Raw genomic sequence first — 17,231 nt, 5'->3', positions numbered from 1 at the left:
TAGACCCGGATGTTGTTTTGCCCACTACTCCTACTAGTACTTTTAGTCAACAAGCTTGTGAAGAAGCGGTATTGAGGATGATTATAGTAGATGGGCTACCGATTAATTTTGTGGAGAGTCAAGGGTTTATAGACTTTTGTAATGTTACTTGTCCAGAGTTTGTTATCCCATGTCGTAAGACACTTGCTAGAAATTGTATTAGAATGTTTAAGGAAGAGAAAAAGAAGTTGAAGTGTGAGTTTAGAGGTCAGAGAATTTGTGTTGGTACGGATATTTGGACGTCTTTGCAAGATATTAAGTACTTATGTGTGACTGCACATTATGTTGATAATGAATGGATTCTTAGTTTGTGTGTAGTTCCGAATCATAAGAGTGCGACGGTTGGGAGGATGGTGGAGAAGTGTTTGCTAGAGTGGGAAATTGATGGAGTTTTTACTGTAACGTGTGATAATGCAAGCTCGAATAACTTAGGAATTGAGTTTTTAAAGAAAAGGATGAAACATTGGGAAAAGGTAGTCTTGGAGCATGAGTTTTTGCATGTTAGATGTTCGGCTCAGATCTTAAGTCTTATTGTTCGTGATGGATTGAAAACTTTTGATGAATCGATAGTTAAGGTGCGGAATGCGGTGAGATATGTGAGGTCTTCCCTGTCTAGGTGGGCTACTTGGAAAGAGTGTGTGAAGATGGAGAAAATTGATTGTGATATAACTGTGTGCTTAGATGTACCGACTAAGTGGAACACCACATATAAGATGTTGGAGGCGGCAGAAAAGTTTGAAAGAGCATTTGAGAGACTAAAGGATGAAGATGGTGGATATATGCAATACTTTGATGAATCCATAGAGCACGGGGATGGTGATGAGGATGAGGGACGTACAAGTAATCCAAGCAAAAAGTCTTATAGTGGCCCTCCGGAAAAGAGTGATTGGGACAGAGTTAGAATGTTTGTTCAGTTTATCCAAGATTATTTAGAATCAACAAACAACATGTTTGGATCTAACTATGTCACTTCTGATATTTTGTTTCATGAGCTTATCACAGTGAGGAGTAGTTTGAAACAATTATGCGACTCCGAGGAAATCCATTTATGTGAAATGGGTTTGAGGATGGTGGAAAAGTTTGACCTGCATTGGAGCCTCGAAAATAAGATCAACCCATTATTGTTAGTTGCGGTTGTTCTCGATCCTAGGTTCAAGTTGGAATATGTGAGGTTTAGTTTGAGGGATTTATATGAAGCCTCGAAGATCGATTTGATTGTAAGGAAAGTGAAGACTACATTACAGCGTTTGCATGAGTGGTATGCTGGGAATAACTCAAGTATGGCACCACAGAATGAGAGTGAAGAAATTGTCTCTGACGATGAGGTCAACGACTTTGCTACTGAATGGAGAAGGTATATCCAGAAGCAGCAAAGGTTGGGGAGTGTGTCAGAGGTTGAGAAGTATTTGACATATCCTCTTGAAGAAGAAAGTGGACATAAAGCTTTTGAAATCTTGGGTTGGTGGAAGAATAATGCCACCGAGTATCCATTCCTCTCTCTCCTGGCGCGGGATGTACTGGCCATTCCTGTGACTTCGGTTGCATTAAAGTCTGCTTTTAGCACAACAGGTCGTATACTTGATCCATTTCACAGTTCCTTGCGGCCTAACACGGTTGAAGCCCTCATATGCATGCAAAATTGGCTCCGGTCTAATGCAAAGCCAATCGATCTTCAAGCTTCAATGAAAGAAATAGAACAATATGACGCAATGGATGCAGGTACACTTTTCAGCAGCTTTGTACTGATATCTTTTGTTTATAGTTTTAATTGGTTATTTATTTAATCAGAATTGTTCGAAGCAGCAACTTCATCGTTATTATTGCAGACTTGATTGAGAGTATGAGTCTCTTGTGTGGTAAGCGGAAATATTTCAAGTGCTTTAATGACCTATTTACATTGATTGGATTTTAGTTTGTTTTCTAACATGGATGATGGATATGTGATAGTTGTTAGGTGAAAAATTGGAAGTTTCCTATGGTAAAGTGCCCACCTTAAAGGAATTGAATGCAGAAGTGTGAAGAATATTGTGGCAGTTTTGGGGATCAAATGGACAGCTGAGGGGGTTGATGGCCAGCTCTGGTGTCTTTTGAGTACTATTGTTGGGTGTGTAATTTTGTCATACTAAAAACGTATGAGTGAAGTTAGTATGCTACTACTACTACTGCTTGAAAGAGCGGGTGTGGGGAACAGTATAACTTTGTATGAACTGCCGGTTTTCACTTCTATTGCTTGCTCATTGATAGTGTTGCTTCTAGAGGTTTGTTATGTCCTGTTTGTTCCTGGTTTTTGAATTATGGCGTGGAAGTTTTCACTTCTATATGCTTTTAGCAAGGGTTTTGAACTGACAGGTTTTTCTATGTGAAATACTGAGATACCCCCAGTACTCAAAGAGTCCTTGCAGATTTTTGTTGGGGAGGTCAGAGGTGTATAATATATGTGTGGTAACCACACTGTACATTTGTTGCGGAACGAAGTTTGTGTCTGTGTTGTATTGTTAGCTACATAGCTTGTTGCCGTCTTGCCAGAATCTGTGAGAAAGAAATGTCAAATCCGTTTTTCACGTTCTCCTGGACAGTAATGTATTGATAGAAATGTGGGTATCTGAATCTGAGAGTTGTTCTTTTGCAGTATATAGTTGTTGAGCGTGTTAAAATAGAACAGCCTAACTTCGGTTATTCAAATAGTAAAATTTTCATGCCCAAAATGGAGCTGTTAGTTTAGAAAAGCCTAAATTGACTAGTTAAAAACTAATCAGCGTAGCCATTTTTCATCTTTTCTCCAAGAACGATTTAATTTATTTGTATGACTTGACCACTCATTCGCCCATGCTTCCCTTAACATACATCATGATGGTTGCAATGTGAGCACAAGTAATATAAAGCATTGATGCCCCGAGCATGGCGTGTTGTGAACTTGTGCAGTCTTCGCATTAGTGAGCTCCTTGGTAACTGGCAAACCACTCGTGTTAACACCTCTGCAGTTCACTCTCATTAGTTTCATATAAACACAATTGTCAATATCTTGAAAGTTTTACAAGTAACAGATATCCTTGATATCACCATCAACATAAATAATCTCTAGCTGTTTCAAAAATCAGCGTTACAGTGTTACACCAGTACTTATCACCAATTTAGATATATATAAGTTAAAAGATTTCAAAGACATACATACACCCAAAGTTGGACACAGACAGAGATCTATAAATTGATTAAACTGAACTGACTGCTACAAATAATGACACTTGAAAAAAACTTATGGACTCGCACATTTTTTAAGTTCTTTTACAGACGTCAAATATCAAGGTTGATGAAACGAGTTTCCGTCATGCTCACGGTGGTCATCAACCGGCAGAGTTATCACAGGAATATCTAAGCTAGTACCTGTTGCCTCGGACATGATTTCCCTTACATCAGATATCCTTGAATCTGTTGCCTGAATATCACTCCACTCACCATCCCCTATGGACCGGGGATGAACCTGATCAACATCCAACTGAACTACACCATCCCTAGAAACTGGTATTGATCTCGAATCGCTGAGACATGCTTTATCCACATTCTCATCTGACAAGTCCACGTGCTTTGTCAATGGAAGCGAGTCAATAGTATCTGAACAGGACTCCATCCTCTCTTCAAGAACCTGCTTTGTATCACTTTGTTGTCTGTCAAAATGATGACACCTGTTAAGTTTTCATAATTTGGAAGAAACGAAAAATGGGCTTAAACCTTAAAGAGAACTCTTAAACAACAATGAACCACTCCAACAAAGATTCATCTGATTGCACATGTTACACAACCTTTTTCTTAAGGATACGGATTAAATATTGGAAACATGAATGTGTGCTGCTTTACACTACTGATTCTTGTAGGGGTTTACAAGAAATGCTTGCTGCTTCAAAAATGACAAGAGATTTGAAGTCATTATGCATAGTGTGACCTTTGACACTAACAGAAACCAGCATGTCAAGCCTTTGGATGTGTTAATTAAAATTGGGTGGAATTAGAATAGATATCATTTATAAGCAAAACTTGCATTTTCAGCCATGCTTTTACGTTGAGATTCATAAAACCATTCTTCGTATGAAATGCAGAATTGTGCTTAAGGTACAGTTATTCTGACATGGCCTAATGCTGAAAATCAAGACAACCATAGATCAACATGACAACCGCATATTATATTGAAAACGAAACATACTGATTCATCAAATTGAACAAAATATTGACTAATAAAACAAATAACTGAAATAAGATAAGTGAACTAATAAAAGATGGTATGGTGCAATATGGAAAATCAGAAACGTAATGCAAAACCAGGTTTGGAAGCGAGCGATTGATCATAGCTAGGAAACCATCAAAAACAGAAAACAGAACAAATTGTATGCAAATTGTCTGACAACAAGAGATCAGAATATAGAACCTTTTAACTTGTGCCTGCAATGCATTAACATATGCCAGAAGCTCTTCCCTGTCTTTCACAGAAGCTAACTCCTTCTCCATAGCCTCTTTTATCTTATATCCAGCATCTGCCTCGGCAACTTTGGCCCTCTCTTCAGCTCTAACAATTGCCCCCTCCAATATAACAACACGCTCTCTAGCTTTTGCAAGTTCAGAACGCCACAGATGTGCTTCACGAAGGGCAGAATCTCTTTGCTTGAGAAGATCCTCTCTCTCTCTACTTAAAACCAGAACCTTTTCCTCTGATGCTCTCAACTATAAAAAAACAAACAAACACAAAGTATAAGCAATTTTATAAAGAACCGAGTAAAACCATTACAAGGATTGGCACATAGAAGTGAGTTTGGAACCAACACGGTTACAACGAGATGGGCACACGGACTCAGATACAAATTCTACTCAAGTGTGTCTATGTGTCAGACACCTTGAAGAGTGGCAGCAATCTCGGATAAAAGAAAATCCCCAAGGCTGGAGTTACTTTATAGCATTAAACGTAAAAAGAAAGTACGAGATCCAAATTCGGCATTCATCAGACTTACTTGCAAGCAAGTCTAACTACCAGTGGAAACAAGGACCAGCAAGAAGAACATCTCACTCAATCCTCCTTTTACTTTAAACATAAGCACCAAATATAGGTTTGATTTCAGATAAAGAGGATGAAGCATAGGAGACCTCCAAAAGAAACAAGAAAGACCAGTGACCAGATTATCAGCATTACTTTCATCTTGTACCAAAACAGAGAGGAGATACTTAATCATCAGCCCTGGGACCCCATAATCAAATCTGGCATATAAATTCGTCTATGCATTTGGTTCCATGTTCTAACAACAACATATTGAAAATAAAACACAAAAATTGACACCTTAGATGCAGATGATTCAAATTGCTTCTTTGACTCGTTTGCTAGGCTCAAGTTCCACACAAGCGATTCTTCTCTGTTCATCCATTGCATGGGCGGCAGATGCTGCTGCCTCAGCAGCATCAGCGGTATCAGAGAGCTTCTCAGCTATCTCCTTTATTGTTGAATCCGTGCACGGAGATCCCTAGCCAATTGTTGTAATTCCTCATCCTTCACTCTCATAGTCTCCTGCAGAATCAAAATTACAAGTTCACAACTGAAAGGGAGAAGTATAGAGAGTTTACTGGAACCGCTTTTCCTTCTAATTTTCTTTTTTGCATCTATTTTCCAGTTTTGTCCAGTCATTTCAGAAATCTCAGATTGGATATGGTATCCACTGAAAGAGTTCTCCGTCTCGAGTCTCTGAGGATATTCAGGAACTGATTTCAATTAAAGAAGAAAAGAAAAGATGTATCCATCAATTAAAGTACCTTCATAATTGCCAAGTCATCCATTGGACTTTCAATTGTCCTATTGGTCACCATTCCTAGAGCAGTTCTCATAGATATCTTCATTGCTGCTTCAATTTCTTTAGTTGATTCCAGGGCCATTGAATTGGCAGCCGCAACCACTGCGGCAACAGTTCCCAGTTTTGCAGAACCATTTCCACTTAATGAATCTACAGCTTCTTTATGAGCCTTTAGCACTAATTGTGTTGCCCTGTTTGGAGGTTTTGCAAACAGTAACAAATAAGAACATGCTCGTGAAATTGAAAAAGAAAAAAAGGGGTGGTGGTGTGTGTGCGCAGGGGGAGGGGGTGTCCAGTAAAGTTGCAGTAACGAACAATTTAATCTGTGATCTGAAACGTATTGCATTGTGTCATACATGCTTTGACAAAGTTCAACCAATCAAATAAACATCATAAGTGAAATTATATACAATAAAATTGTAAATAGTTCCGTAGCTTGTGTGTTCCAAGTAACATATGTAGCAAAGATACAGACAAGTGTATTCAACTCTAGTCACCAATACAAGTGCAAGTGTCAGAGATGTATTCACCACCTAAAACAGACAATACAATATTTAGCTTAATACAGCCAAGTAAAAAGAAAAGTAAGCTTACTGTAGCGTTGATACCCATGCTTTCGCAGCACCAGGAGTTTCTGCACATAAGAAATAATCCTTTTTCTGTGGGGTTCCAATATCTAGTAAGTTAGTTAAGAATCCTTAGTAATACATCCAACTGAAAACTGCAAAAGAAAAATCCTTCTCTATATTGCCAATGAAATAATTATTCATGAGGATACAGAAACAGCAACCATCATACTTGGGCAGTCCACTGTAAAACGACCCGAGATAAGAAATCACTTTAAAATTCATAAAAGCTGGTCCTTAAAACAAAAAGACAGAATGCCAAACTTACTGGAAGTTTACAGGAGATAAGCTGATTGTGCTATTTGCATCAAATGTAATGGTTCCCTTCACAATTGACTCATTTCTCCTCGTCCTAAATACACAAATTAACATGAATAAAAAAAAAACGTAACACAATGTGAGCATATCAATAGCATACTTGTATTCCATTTTTCCAGTGGTTGGGTCCAAGATCACCCACCGCTCGTTCCATTTCCTTAGCTGTTCAAGGCGAGAGAATAATATAAATAAATAACTTTAAAGAAAACAAATTGGTTCAATTGAGAATTTGTTACCGTTTCGGAGCGTTTTAGGAGTGGGCCCTGTAAGAAATTCCTTCCGGAATTTGACGATAGCTGTCGTTTGATCTTCTCCAAGCTATTCTCACTATCTCCACCTCTCTGCCCAATACCAAATTGATAATAAATTAACAAACTTTTTGAATATATGATTGCTTAATTGTAATTATTAATGTAAAACTTACTGGAGAAGATGCATTTGAGGCCATGGATAAAGAAAATTTGAAAAACGTGAGTAGTTTTGAGAGATTGATAAATTAGAGTCAATATTTCGCGGGAGTGAGAAGATGAAATTTTATGTGTCGAAATGTCAAACTGGAAGGTGGAGGAATTTGGTAGCGGGTCAAAATATTTTGACTGGTAGGAGGAGCACAATTTTAGTTGACCATGGAAGGTGCTTTGCAAAATGAAGAATGTCATGACTAATGTAGTGACGGCCGGCTGTGAGGGGTAGGCCGCATAGGCCACCGCGTAGGCCCCACTTATTGCTATACAAGTATGTGAATCGTGCTACGTATCGGTGTTGTTTTAAGTCTTTAAACCTGTTGCTCACTCTAACATCTTTCGGGTAGTATGATTTTATGAATTATAGTTCTAATCTAAAAAATAATATAAAAACATTAGGAGGAGTTGAATATAATTTCAGTGTCGTAAAAGAGATTTTCTAAATTATTTTAAATAATATAAAGTTAATTCTAATTTCAATAAAGTGAAGGAGTTCTTTTGTAAATTGTTTAAAAAAAAAGACCTGATTAGAATAATTAAGGGAGGTGGTTCTAAAATATTAAAATAGAGAGATTAGAAATACACTATTCGGTTGAGAAATCTGACTCCTAAAGACCCGGCTATCATATAGTGTAGAGATATTTAGGGTCCTAATGGGATAGATATCCACTACTCATGTCTATATTAGTATACTGCATTGCAGTGGGAGCTTGAGCGGAGCATAGCATTTCGTTAAAAATAAATTATACTCTTTAATTGAATTAATTATAAAAATGTCACTCGTTAAATTAATTATTATTTAATTATAATTTTTTTCTAAAAAAAAAATTAATCATCACACTAGGACTAAAATTAAAAGACTTTGAAAAAAATTCAAAATTTTCAGATAAAAAATTAGGCAAACCACGTAACCAAGTTCAGTTAAAAAATTGAAATACTATGTTCTAAAAAGATTGAAATACTATGTTCTATTAAAATTAGCCCAACCATGTAACCCTATTACTCAAACGCTTTGAAGTTAGAAAAACAATCATAAGTCCAGAGTGCCACATTGGCATAATTAAACTCAGCTCTACATAATGAGAAATTTTTATTTTATCATGTCCCAAATCCCTTTAACAGTCTCAGCAATTACTAATGTGGTCATTGTACTGGTAATCTAGTATGCAATTTTGTGGCTATAAATTTAGTACTTTTTTTCCGTAAATGAAAAAATTCAATTGGATTTCACATCATTACTTTTCTGTTTCGTTTTTCTGGACTATGTCATGAATAATCTATAATACCCGATTCCTTTCAAAATATTATATTTTATGATTGCAAAATCGAATAATCTGAGCTGTTAAAAAAAAAATTAAGTTGACAATGATTTTTAACTAGGTTAGAGATTTCCAAATGAGATGAATTTTTGTGTAGATGCTATCTATGATTAGTATATCATATCCACAAATTATTAGCCCTTGAACTCATTTTGTAGGAAAGTGTGGTATAAACTATGCTATAAAAAATGTGATAAACGGAAACTACTCGTGTGTATATATATATATATATATATATATATATATATATATGCGTCCTCGTCTCCACAATGGTTGGTGTTGTATGGCAATCAAGACACGCCAACAAAAGCTTGTAACATATCTTCATTTTTACTTTTTTAGTTTTTACGAATAATTTCTCAAGAATCCAGTAAATATTGGTCCGTATTTTGAAATGCTAATATGAAGCCAGGCACAAAATATAATTACATCAATGGCCAGATATCTACGTCAAATTTTATCAATAAACATAATATTGATTTGGATTTCTGCACTTGTTTTTACTTTTCAAGAGAGACATGCTTTTGCCAAAGGATCATTGTTTAAGAGATGATGAGAGGAAGAATGACGTACTACCATAAAAATGAAATTAACAGTTTAGTGCTGAAGACTCCAACTTCCTATATTAATCAGTAATCACCATTCGGATTAACTTAGTTGAGAAAATACAGAGATGAAGCCTGAACTTCTGCTCGGTAAACTATAAATGGTGATCCAAACAAAGCAGTAAAGGATACAAATGAGAAAAGCCCGACCGCAAGAATAGAATGCTGCCAAATTTGATACCTTGCAAACGTCATTGTGTTGGCAAAGATCTTAGCAAACGAAGAGCACGCATCCACTGTGGTCCTTGTGAGAGAACAATCCTTCGCAGAGAAGGAACAGCTCCAGCGGCAATTATGGCCGCATGATTCTCAGCATCCATGCTAAGGTTAAACAGAATGGCTAAGCCCGCTTCAACTGCTCTCTTACTACCCTCCTCAATCACCTCCACCAGTGGGAGTATTCCTCCTTGATCAGCAACTGCTCTAGTGAAATCTACGATTCCTGTAGAGATTAAAGTGTTAAGTTCTACGACAGCAGACTCTTGTGCTTCCGGAGAGAAAGAGGCCCTAATCTGGTCAATCAATCTCAATATCGTCTCAAAAAGAGTTACTTCCTTGTTAATAGGGTTCTCGGGATCTTGGGAACCAAATGAAGACTCGAGCTTAATGAGGCATGCAGCAACCCAGTCCTTATTGCGAAGCGGAATATCTGACATTAGTACTTTGCGCAGATTTTGTGTCAGATTACTGGAATTTATAGAGACACGAAACTGTTCAGAATCTAGGAGCTTTGTCAACAACCGGGAAGCTGCAGATATTGTCGGGCCAGCTTCTAAGGAACTTAGCTCTTGGTGCTGTCTCTCTCTACCATTCTCCAAGTCTGCAAAGAATTTACTAACCATTAAATGAGTACTTACATCCACTGATCCACAATAGAATCAGGCTGCAAATAAGTAAGACAATTGGTGCATTTTGAAAGACCAAATACAATGAGTCCCTCAGGAGATATTCAAGAAATGTAAAATAAAATGCTTCCTTTTGGAGGTATAAGTCAACAAAAGTTTGATCAAGAATGATGCATTTGCTATTTACACACATCCCTTTTTCAAGGCATTCTTTCTTCAATTTCAGCTTTTCTGCAGTATCTCCTCTCTTTTTTTCCACAAATTAGTTTGGTTCATACCATTTTCATTTTCAACCTATAACTAATAAGGAAAGTTTCGAACACATTCAAGGGAAAGATAAAGGTTAACATAAATGTGCGTAATTATTTATGTTTCTATAGAAAAGTAGTCAGGCCCTTACCATTACTACATCTGGGATGGAAAACAGCAACCAATCCGGATTCGATATCCGCTGCAATAAGTTCATCCATACAAGGTTCAATGGTTGCTATGTACTCAAGGATTGAAGCAGCTTTTCTTTGCAAATTTGGAGATGTCTTCATAATCTCAATGAAGCAAGGTATAACACCAGAATCCAATACATAATCCCTGAAAACGCATGCAGCACACATATGGACTCGATATATTGTTTAAAATTCAACTTGCAGAACACATCAAAATGACATATTAATCAAATAAGCAAAACCAACAGGCTTTAGTTAAGGAGCAGCCAATCAAATTAGGTAGAATACAGCTTTGTTGAAATTTATTAGTGATACAACTAATGTTTGACTGATCGATTGTGTAGGAATCAGTTTAATAAACTAGCTAATGCATTATGGAACTTCATATTCATTAACATGCATCTTCTTTTCCACTCATAAAGTGGATAATATTGGGAAACAACAGATCTCAAGGAACAACAAAGGAAAAATACAATGCACTAGGAGATATACTGTGTTTCTGCCGACTATAGCACTGCCTCATGCAAGTTTGATTCGTTCCAAAACATCAGAGGATCAGGAGACTATCTCTCTTTCTTTTCTTTTCACAACTAAATTAACTTCATATGATAGCAGATTATTCAACCAAATGCAGAATTAGCTAAAAAGTAACAAACCTAGCAGTTGCCTTTGATCCTTCTACATCATCTGGGTTTTCACCTAATGCTTTAGCTGCACTGGCGCTTCCTGTTCCATACAAAAGCTTCGCCAATCCATTTACTGGTCCATCATAAAACTGGAAGAAACTGATATTAAACGTAAGTCAACAGTCAATTGTAGTTGTTAGTTTGAACATGTAAATGATTTGGTCTGTTGAATGAAGCCGGCCATAACATTAAAACTCCCAGTATACATTTATACCATTGATTCAAAATTTTGTAACAGCAATTGGTAATATATTGGTCAACGAGAGTTGTACATTTGTGTTTCATGCTTAACTAAATTATCAAATGTGTACACACTTTTTACTAATTTTTTTTAACGTTTTTCGAAAAACTCAGTAAATTTCATAAGCCCAATGTTTTAGTAAAATAGACTCTACTAGTTTAAAATTTTGACTTCCATAAAACCAAATTTTAGAACCTCAAATATAAATTTAGAGTCTGGATTTACAATTATGGGTGGAAGATATGCAACTAACCTTCAATTTCATTTCTTTACCAGGGTCTAGAATCCGAGCAAGTATATTCACAGTCTGCGTTTCCAGAAAGATTTTTGTCGGTATGGCTAAAGAAAATAGGAATGTGTAAACACAATGCGTTTATAAATAATAAAAATACCAGAAAACACCTTTTCCAACAGTCTCTGGAATTTCTTTGCACTTCAAAGTATTAACTAGATGATACACCGCACCTTCTGCTTCAAACATCATTGCTGCATCAAGAGACAGAAGAAGACCTATAAGAAGATTGGAAAGGTCAATGAAACAATGAGCAACATTCTATCCTAGAAGTGTTCTACAAAGATAAGAAAAACTAAACTTAGAGTTGTTAGAGACATAAACAGAATAAACAGAATAAAGATGCCAACCTGATAGAAAGCCTCTCAAGAGCATGAGATGTAGCCAATTTAACATTTTCTTCGGTATGGTTCAGAAGGCGGACTAGATGTTTGACAGCTCCAGCTGCCATGAATGACATCCGCATATGTTCATTGATACATGCATCAGAAATAGAAAGTGAAGCTCTTGAAATGGCTGAAATATCTTCAAGTTCAAGAATCAAAACTAAGCGAGCAACACCATCAACCCACGACAACAGAGTACATTGCTGACTCAGGTTGGGGCTTTCTCCCTTCTTCCATTTCTATTGCGCCAATACGTGCAAGAAAGTGGTTGGGGCTTTCTCCCTTCTTCCATTTCCATTGCGCCAATACGTGCAAGAAAGTGGTTGGGGCTTTCTCCCTTCTTCCATTTCTATTGCGCCAATACGTGCAAGAAAGTGCTGCTGTGTACGTCCAACTATTGCTTTTATCTTGGCTTCCTCAAAGTCAAAGTTCTTGTCTTGGATATTTAGCCCAAGGAACAACTCAGAAGCACCGTACCTAGACGGAGTTGATGAACCTCGTTCTAACTCGGTGCCATCAGGAAAAGAAGGCCACGAGTGTGAAACTGGCCTCAAGGACTTATATGCATCTGCCCCAATCAAGGGAACTAAAACCAGGCCCTCCTCCATGACAAGAATTCTGTAGAATTCGTCTTTAGCAAGTTCCAACAAGACAATTTTTGCTACTTTCCTTAGTACTTTGGATCCTTCGACATTAACTTCCAAAAATTTGGCCTGTAATAGTGTTCATGATGATTAGAGTTCCTCAATTTTGAAGTACTAAATCATCTATAGCACTTCTAGGAATTCAAAAGACTTAAATATATACAATGGTCCAAGTAATTTAGTTTCTTTTATTTTTCCTCCTGGAGAACATATAACTTTATGTATTTAGAAAAATGCTTATTTACAAACTTTTCCTTTCATCTGTAGATTTGTTTTATATTTTCAGAAACTGAAATTGTAAAGTTCCACGGATCAGAGAATCAATGTAGTTTCAGGAATGCCAAATTAAAAATGCTTCACTTATAAATAACCACCTCTAAAAAAATAACAATCAAAGTTAACAAACAAGGGATTGAAAATGAATTATGTAATATATTTGGAATGAAACTTACTGAAGAAGGAGAAGTAGATTGTTGGGGCGTGGTGCCGTCACTGGTGGCATTGGTGAGGAGAGAGCGAGGTTGGAAATTAGAGAACAGATGTTGGTGAGCGTTTAACGATGAAGAAGAAGAATAAGTAGGCTTTTTGTTTGTTAATAGGGAGATAATCAAGTGGTTGGAATTGGTGAAAGAGTTTCAGTTTCGAGTTGAGTGGATTTATGGTGGTGGTGCTCATCATCGTCTTCACTGGGAGGGAGCCGAGTTGAGAGTGGCGAGTGAGAAGTGTGAAACGACTGTAGAGCTATGGTGGCAGTGGGGGCGTGAGCGGAGAGGGAGAAGGAGAGCGAGAGGAATGAGGACAGACAGAAACCAACCAAATAGTTTTTTGTCCAAATACCCCCTGTCAGCCCAAGATCGTTCGCTCCACTCACTTGACTACTAGTATACTGCGTGGCAGTGGGGAGTGAGCGGAGCTGTGGAGAGAGAAAAAGAGTTGGGTGATACATGGTGAAGGAGAAAAAGAAAAAATGAGAGAGAAGTGAGGACAAACATACAAGTTGGTTTTTGCCCGCATAGCTCCCTTTTGCCAAAATCTTTCTCTTCGCTCACTCGATTATTTTGTTTTTTTAAAGTCTGGTTAGGCCCATTTGGTTCATAAGAGCATCTTTAATGGTGAGATTTCTTGAATACCAAATCCCAAATTCTTGAAAATTTGATAAAAACCATTTTTAATGGTGAGACCTCTTGAATACCAAACAAAAAAAAAGTTTTGGTGTTGTATCAAATGTACGTCGCGGTGTTTCTAATACTGCACGGGCAAAAACATCTTCTCATTTCTAGACAAAAACAAGTCTCTATTGTGGGTTTTTCTATTGTGGTGTTCCGAAAGCAGCAATTGTGTTAGGCTTTATTTGGTGCGGTTTTGGAAACACCACGACGTACATTTAGTACTCACTCTTTGATGTTTCCACTGAAGTTATTTGGTATTTATTTGGTTTGGTTCAAAAAAATTGGTGTTTTTCAGGTCTCACCATTAAAAATGTTCTAAACTCAACTACGTTAAACAAAAGAAACATAAACAAAGTTACGGTAAGCCCATTTTTTTTTTTTTGGTTTCCTAAGAAAGAAAAAAAATGCTCATTTTAAGGAGGTTTGCCTAGGGCCACCCAAACTTCAAAGCCGACCCTGAATGTAGTCATGTGTAGTCATGTCTTTGGCTTAGATTCATCTAAAATAGAGTAACGGTGGGTGTTAAAACTTAAAACTTCAACGCCTATAAGATATTGGAGTATACCAAGAATTTATATCTTACATAAACTAACAAAGTTGTGTGAAAATTGAAAAGCGAATATGACGTTAATAAACTTCTTAAAGTGAAGGCCAGAATTGCTAGCGTCCTACCTTTTAACGGGGTAGGACCATCCTTTGTTAGTCATGGAATCATGTCTGGCAACTAGAAAGTTATCCAACAGACCACACATTCTATTTGTTCTAACTTTGTTTAACCTAAACTAATACTCGTAAAGCTTAAAAACAAATAAAAAATACAACTACAAGTATCAAAATGTCGGGCCGGGTCACTAACGGACTGGACATAGGTGTGTCCAAAACTAGCCCATTAAGGCTATCGGGCCTAATTTTAAGTCTAAGTCCCTATGTTATCGGTTTGGATCCAATCGGGCTTCGGGCCTAGCCCGGCCCATTGACAGCCCTACTCAAATTAACTCTTGAGTCTTCACTCCAAACTTCCCTCAAGCATCACCACCAGCACTGCCACCAATTTTCACCACCCATTACCAACCTATTACCGCCTCACACCACCACTGCCACTCTCTCCTCTTTGTTAATATTTATTGTCTTCACCTTTTCTTTTGATTTTCCTTCTCTCAACCTCTTTTCTCCCTCTCCAAACCACGTACCACCACCACCACTTTCTGATGGAGAATTAAAAAGAGTGATGCAGCTTCTGGCAGAACCAGATGGAAGTTTCGATTGGTATTGGAGACCGATTGTGGACCACATTAAACTTTAATTGACTAATTTTACTTATTTGCTAATTTCATAGTAATCTCAGACGTTTTCCTAGGACTAGGCTTTTTCTATTAGCCCGAGAGTCTCTCTTCCAAATTCCAATTCATTTCCTTCTACAAGATACACTTAATTATAGTACATTGGCAGTATGTAGTTAAGCTTCGTTGGTATGCACCATTGATATTCGTATGTACTGGCAGTGTGCATTACTAACTCAGACATCACCATTCCTAGAGCAGTTCTCATAGATATCTTCATTGCTGCTTCAATTTCTTTAGTTGATTCCAACGCCATCGAATTGGCAGCCGCAACCACCGCGGCAACAGTTCCCAGTTTTGCAGAACCATTCCCACTTAATGAATCTACAGCTTCTTTATGAGCCTTTAGCACTAATTGTGTTGCCCTGTTTGGAGGTTTCGCAAACAGTAGCAAATAAGAACATGTTCGTGAAATTGAAAAAGAAAAAAAGGGGTGGTGGTGTGTGTGCGCAGGGGGAGGGGGTGTCCAGTAAAGTTGAAGTAACGAACAATTTAATCTTTGATCTGAAACGTATTGCATTGTGTCATACATGCTTTGACAAAGTTCAACCAATCAAATAAACATCATAAGTGAAATTATATACAATAAAATTGTAAATAGTTCCGTAGCTTGTGTGTTCCAAGTAACATATGTAGCAAAGATATAGACAAGTGTATTCAACTCTAGTCACCAATATGAGTGCAAAGTGTCAGAGATGTATTCACCACCTAAAACAGACAATACAATATTTAGCGCAATACAGCGCCAAGTAAAAAGAAAATTAAGCTTACTGTAGCATTGATACCCATGCTTTCGCAGCACCAGGAGTTTCTTCACATAAGAAATAATCCTTTTTCTGCGGGGTTCCAATATCTAGTAAGTTAGTTAAGAATCCTTAGTAATACATCCAACTGTAAGCCACAAAAGAAAAATCCCTCTCTATATTGCCAATGAAATAATAATTCATGAGGATACAGAAACAGCAACCATCATACTTCGGCAGTCCACTGTAAAACGACCCGAGATAAGAAATCACTTTAAAATTCATAAAAGCTGGTCCTTAAAACAAAAAGACAGAATGCCAAACTTACTGGAAGTTTACAGGAGATAAGCTGATTGTGCTATTTGCATCAAATGTAATGGTTCCCTTCACAATTGACTCATTTCTCCTCGTCCTAAATACACAAATTAACATGAATAAAAAAAAATGTAACACAATGTGAACATATCAATAGTTCTTCTTCAAAATTATTAATAAAGTAGCATACTTGTATTCCATTTTTCCAGTGGTTGGGTCCAAAATCACCCACCGCTCGTTCCATTTCCTTAGCTGTTCAAGGCGAGAGAATAATAAATAAATAACTTTTAAGAAAACAAATTGGTTCAATTGAGAATTTTTTACCGTTTCAGAACGTTTTAGAAGTGGGCCCTGTAAGAAATTCCTTCCGGAATTTGATGATAGCTGTCGTTTGATCTTCTCCAAACTATTCTCACTGTCTCCACCTCTCTGCCCAATACCAAATTGATAATAAATTAACAAACTTTTTGAATATATGATTGCTTAATTGTAATTATTAATGTAAAACTTACTGGAGAAGATGCATTTGAGGCCATGGATAAAGAAAATTTGAAAAACGTGAGTAGTTTTGAGAGATTGATAAATTAGAGTCAATATTTCGCGGGAGTGAGAAGATGAAATTTTATGTGTCGAAATGTCAAACTGGAAGGTGGAGGAATTTGGTTGCGGGTCAAAATATTTTGACTGGTAGGAGGAGCACAATTCGAGTTGCATATATGCAACACCTTTCCTGAAAACAATTCACTTGATTTTAGAAAAGAAACAGTTAGAATGTCATGACTAAGAGCATTCCCAATGCAGGTGGATATGGTCCAAAACTTTTGGCCAATGCAAAGGTGAATATCAATGTGACTATTTTCCTAAGTCAAAATAAGGGTGAAACCTTCAACCGAGATAGTGGCTGAGTTGTGAACTTCGAACGAGATGTTGGATT

The 17,231-nt window shown here is 37.1% G+C and overlaps 2 protein-coding genes and 1 pseudogene across 9 annotated transcripts; all 3 read right to left on the bottom strand.

Moving 5' to 3' along the window:
- Positions 1-3,068: 3,068 nt before the first annotated feature.
- LOC147473950 (uncharacterized) lies at positions 3,069-7,445 on the bottom strand (annotated as a pseudogene). The gene is made up of 10 exons (XR_015210239.1): positions 7,230-7,445; positions 7,042-7,146; positions 6,906-6,967; positions 6,756-6,839; positions 6,640-6,671; positions 6,456-6,537; positions 5,824-6,052; positions 5,357-5,581; positions 4,457-4,749; positions 3,069-3,701 (listed from the first exon to the last, which is right to left on the bottom strand). The product of XR_015210239.1 is annotated as an uncharacterized LOC147473950 (transcript).
- Positions 7,446-9,143: 1,698 nt separating this feature from the next.
- LOC147473949 (uncharacterized) lies at positions 9,144-13,575 on the bottom strand. 7 transcript variants are annotated; one of them, XM_086586842.1, is made up of 7 exons: positions 13,183-13,453; positions 12,051-12,799; positions 11,801-11,894; positions 11,662-11,715; positions 11,138-11,266; positions 10,439-10,626; positions 9,144-10,013 (listed from the first exon to the last, which is right to left on the bottom strand). In XM_086586842.1, exons 6-7 carry the CDS (start codon positions 10,578-10,580, stop codon positions 9,385-9,387), a joined length of 771 nt encoding a protein of 256 aa, XP_086442968.1. In that variant the 5' UTR covers positions 10,581-10,626; positions 11,138-11,266; positions 11,662-11,715; positions 11,801-11,894; positions 12,051-12,799; positions 13,183-13,453; the 3' UTR covers positions 9,144-9,384. The 7 variants fall into 7 exon arrangements, with proteins under 7 accessions (XP_086442968.1, XP_086442963.1, XP_086442962.1 ...); XM_086586837.1 differs by having other exon boundaries at positions 11,138-11,256; positions 11,811-11,894; XM_086586836.1 differs by having other exon boundaries at positions 11,138-11,256; positions 11,662-11,918; positions 13,183-13,575.
- Positions 13,576-15,191: 1,616 nt separating this feature from the next.
- Positions 15,192-16,971, bottom strand: LOC147473948 (uncharacterized). Its single transcript, XM_086586844.1, has 7 exons — positions 16,810-16,971; positions 16,622-16,726; positions 16,488-16,549; positions 16,311-16,394; positions 16,195-16,226; positions 16,011-16,092; positions 15,192-15,604 (listed from the first exon to the last, which is right to left on the bottom strand). Exons 1-7 carry the CDS (start codon positions 16,831-16,833, stop codon positions 15,328-15,330), a joined length of 666 nt encoding a protein of 221 aa, XP_086442970.1. The 5' UTR covers positions 16,834-16,971; the 3' UTR covers positions 15,192-15,327.
- Between the last annotated feature and the right edge of the window lie 260 nt (positions 16,972-17,231).

The sequence above is a fragment of the Coptis chinensis genome, unplaced genomic scaffold, assembly GCF_015680905.1.
Source record: "Coptis chinensis isolate HL-2020 unplaced genomic scaffold, ASM1568090v1 utg157_pilon_pilon, whole genome shotgun sequence".
Lineage (NCBI taxonomy): Eukaryota > Viridiplantae > Streptophyta > Magnoliopsida > Ranunculales > Ranunculaceae > Coptis > Coptis chinensis.
The sequence above is the reverse complement of the archived record's forward strand: the minus strand, read 5'-3'. Positions and strand labels throughout refer to the sequence as shown.

Bases quoted from the DNA above. Each gene is read 5' to 3' on its own strand.
- LOC147473949 (XM_086586836.1), bottom strand. The intron at 10,627-11,137 runs GTTTGTTACTTT...ATGCGTTTTCAG, and splicing joins GGATCAAAGGCAACTGCTAG to GGATTATGTATTGGATTCTG. The intron at 10,014-10,438 runs GTAAGGGCCTGA...AATTCTTTGCAG, and splicing joins CCATCCCAGATGTAGTAATG to ACTTGGAGAATGGTAGAGAG.
- LOC147473948 (XM_086586844.1), bottom strand. From the start codon at position 16,833: ATGGCCTCAAATGCATCTTCTCCA. The intron at 16,727-16,809 runs GTAAGTTTTACA...GGTATTGGGCAG, and splicing joins CCTCAAATGCATCTTCTCCA to AGAGGTGGAGACAGTGAGAA. The intron at 16,227-16,310 runs GTAAGTTTGGCA...GTCGTTTTACAG, and splicing joins TTATCTCCTGTAAACTTCCA to TGGACTGCCGAAGTATGATG.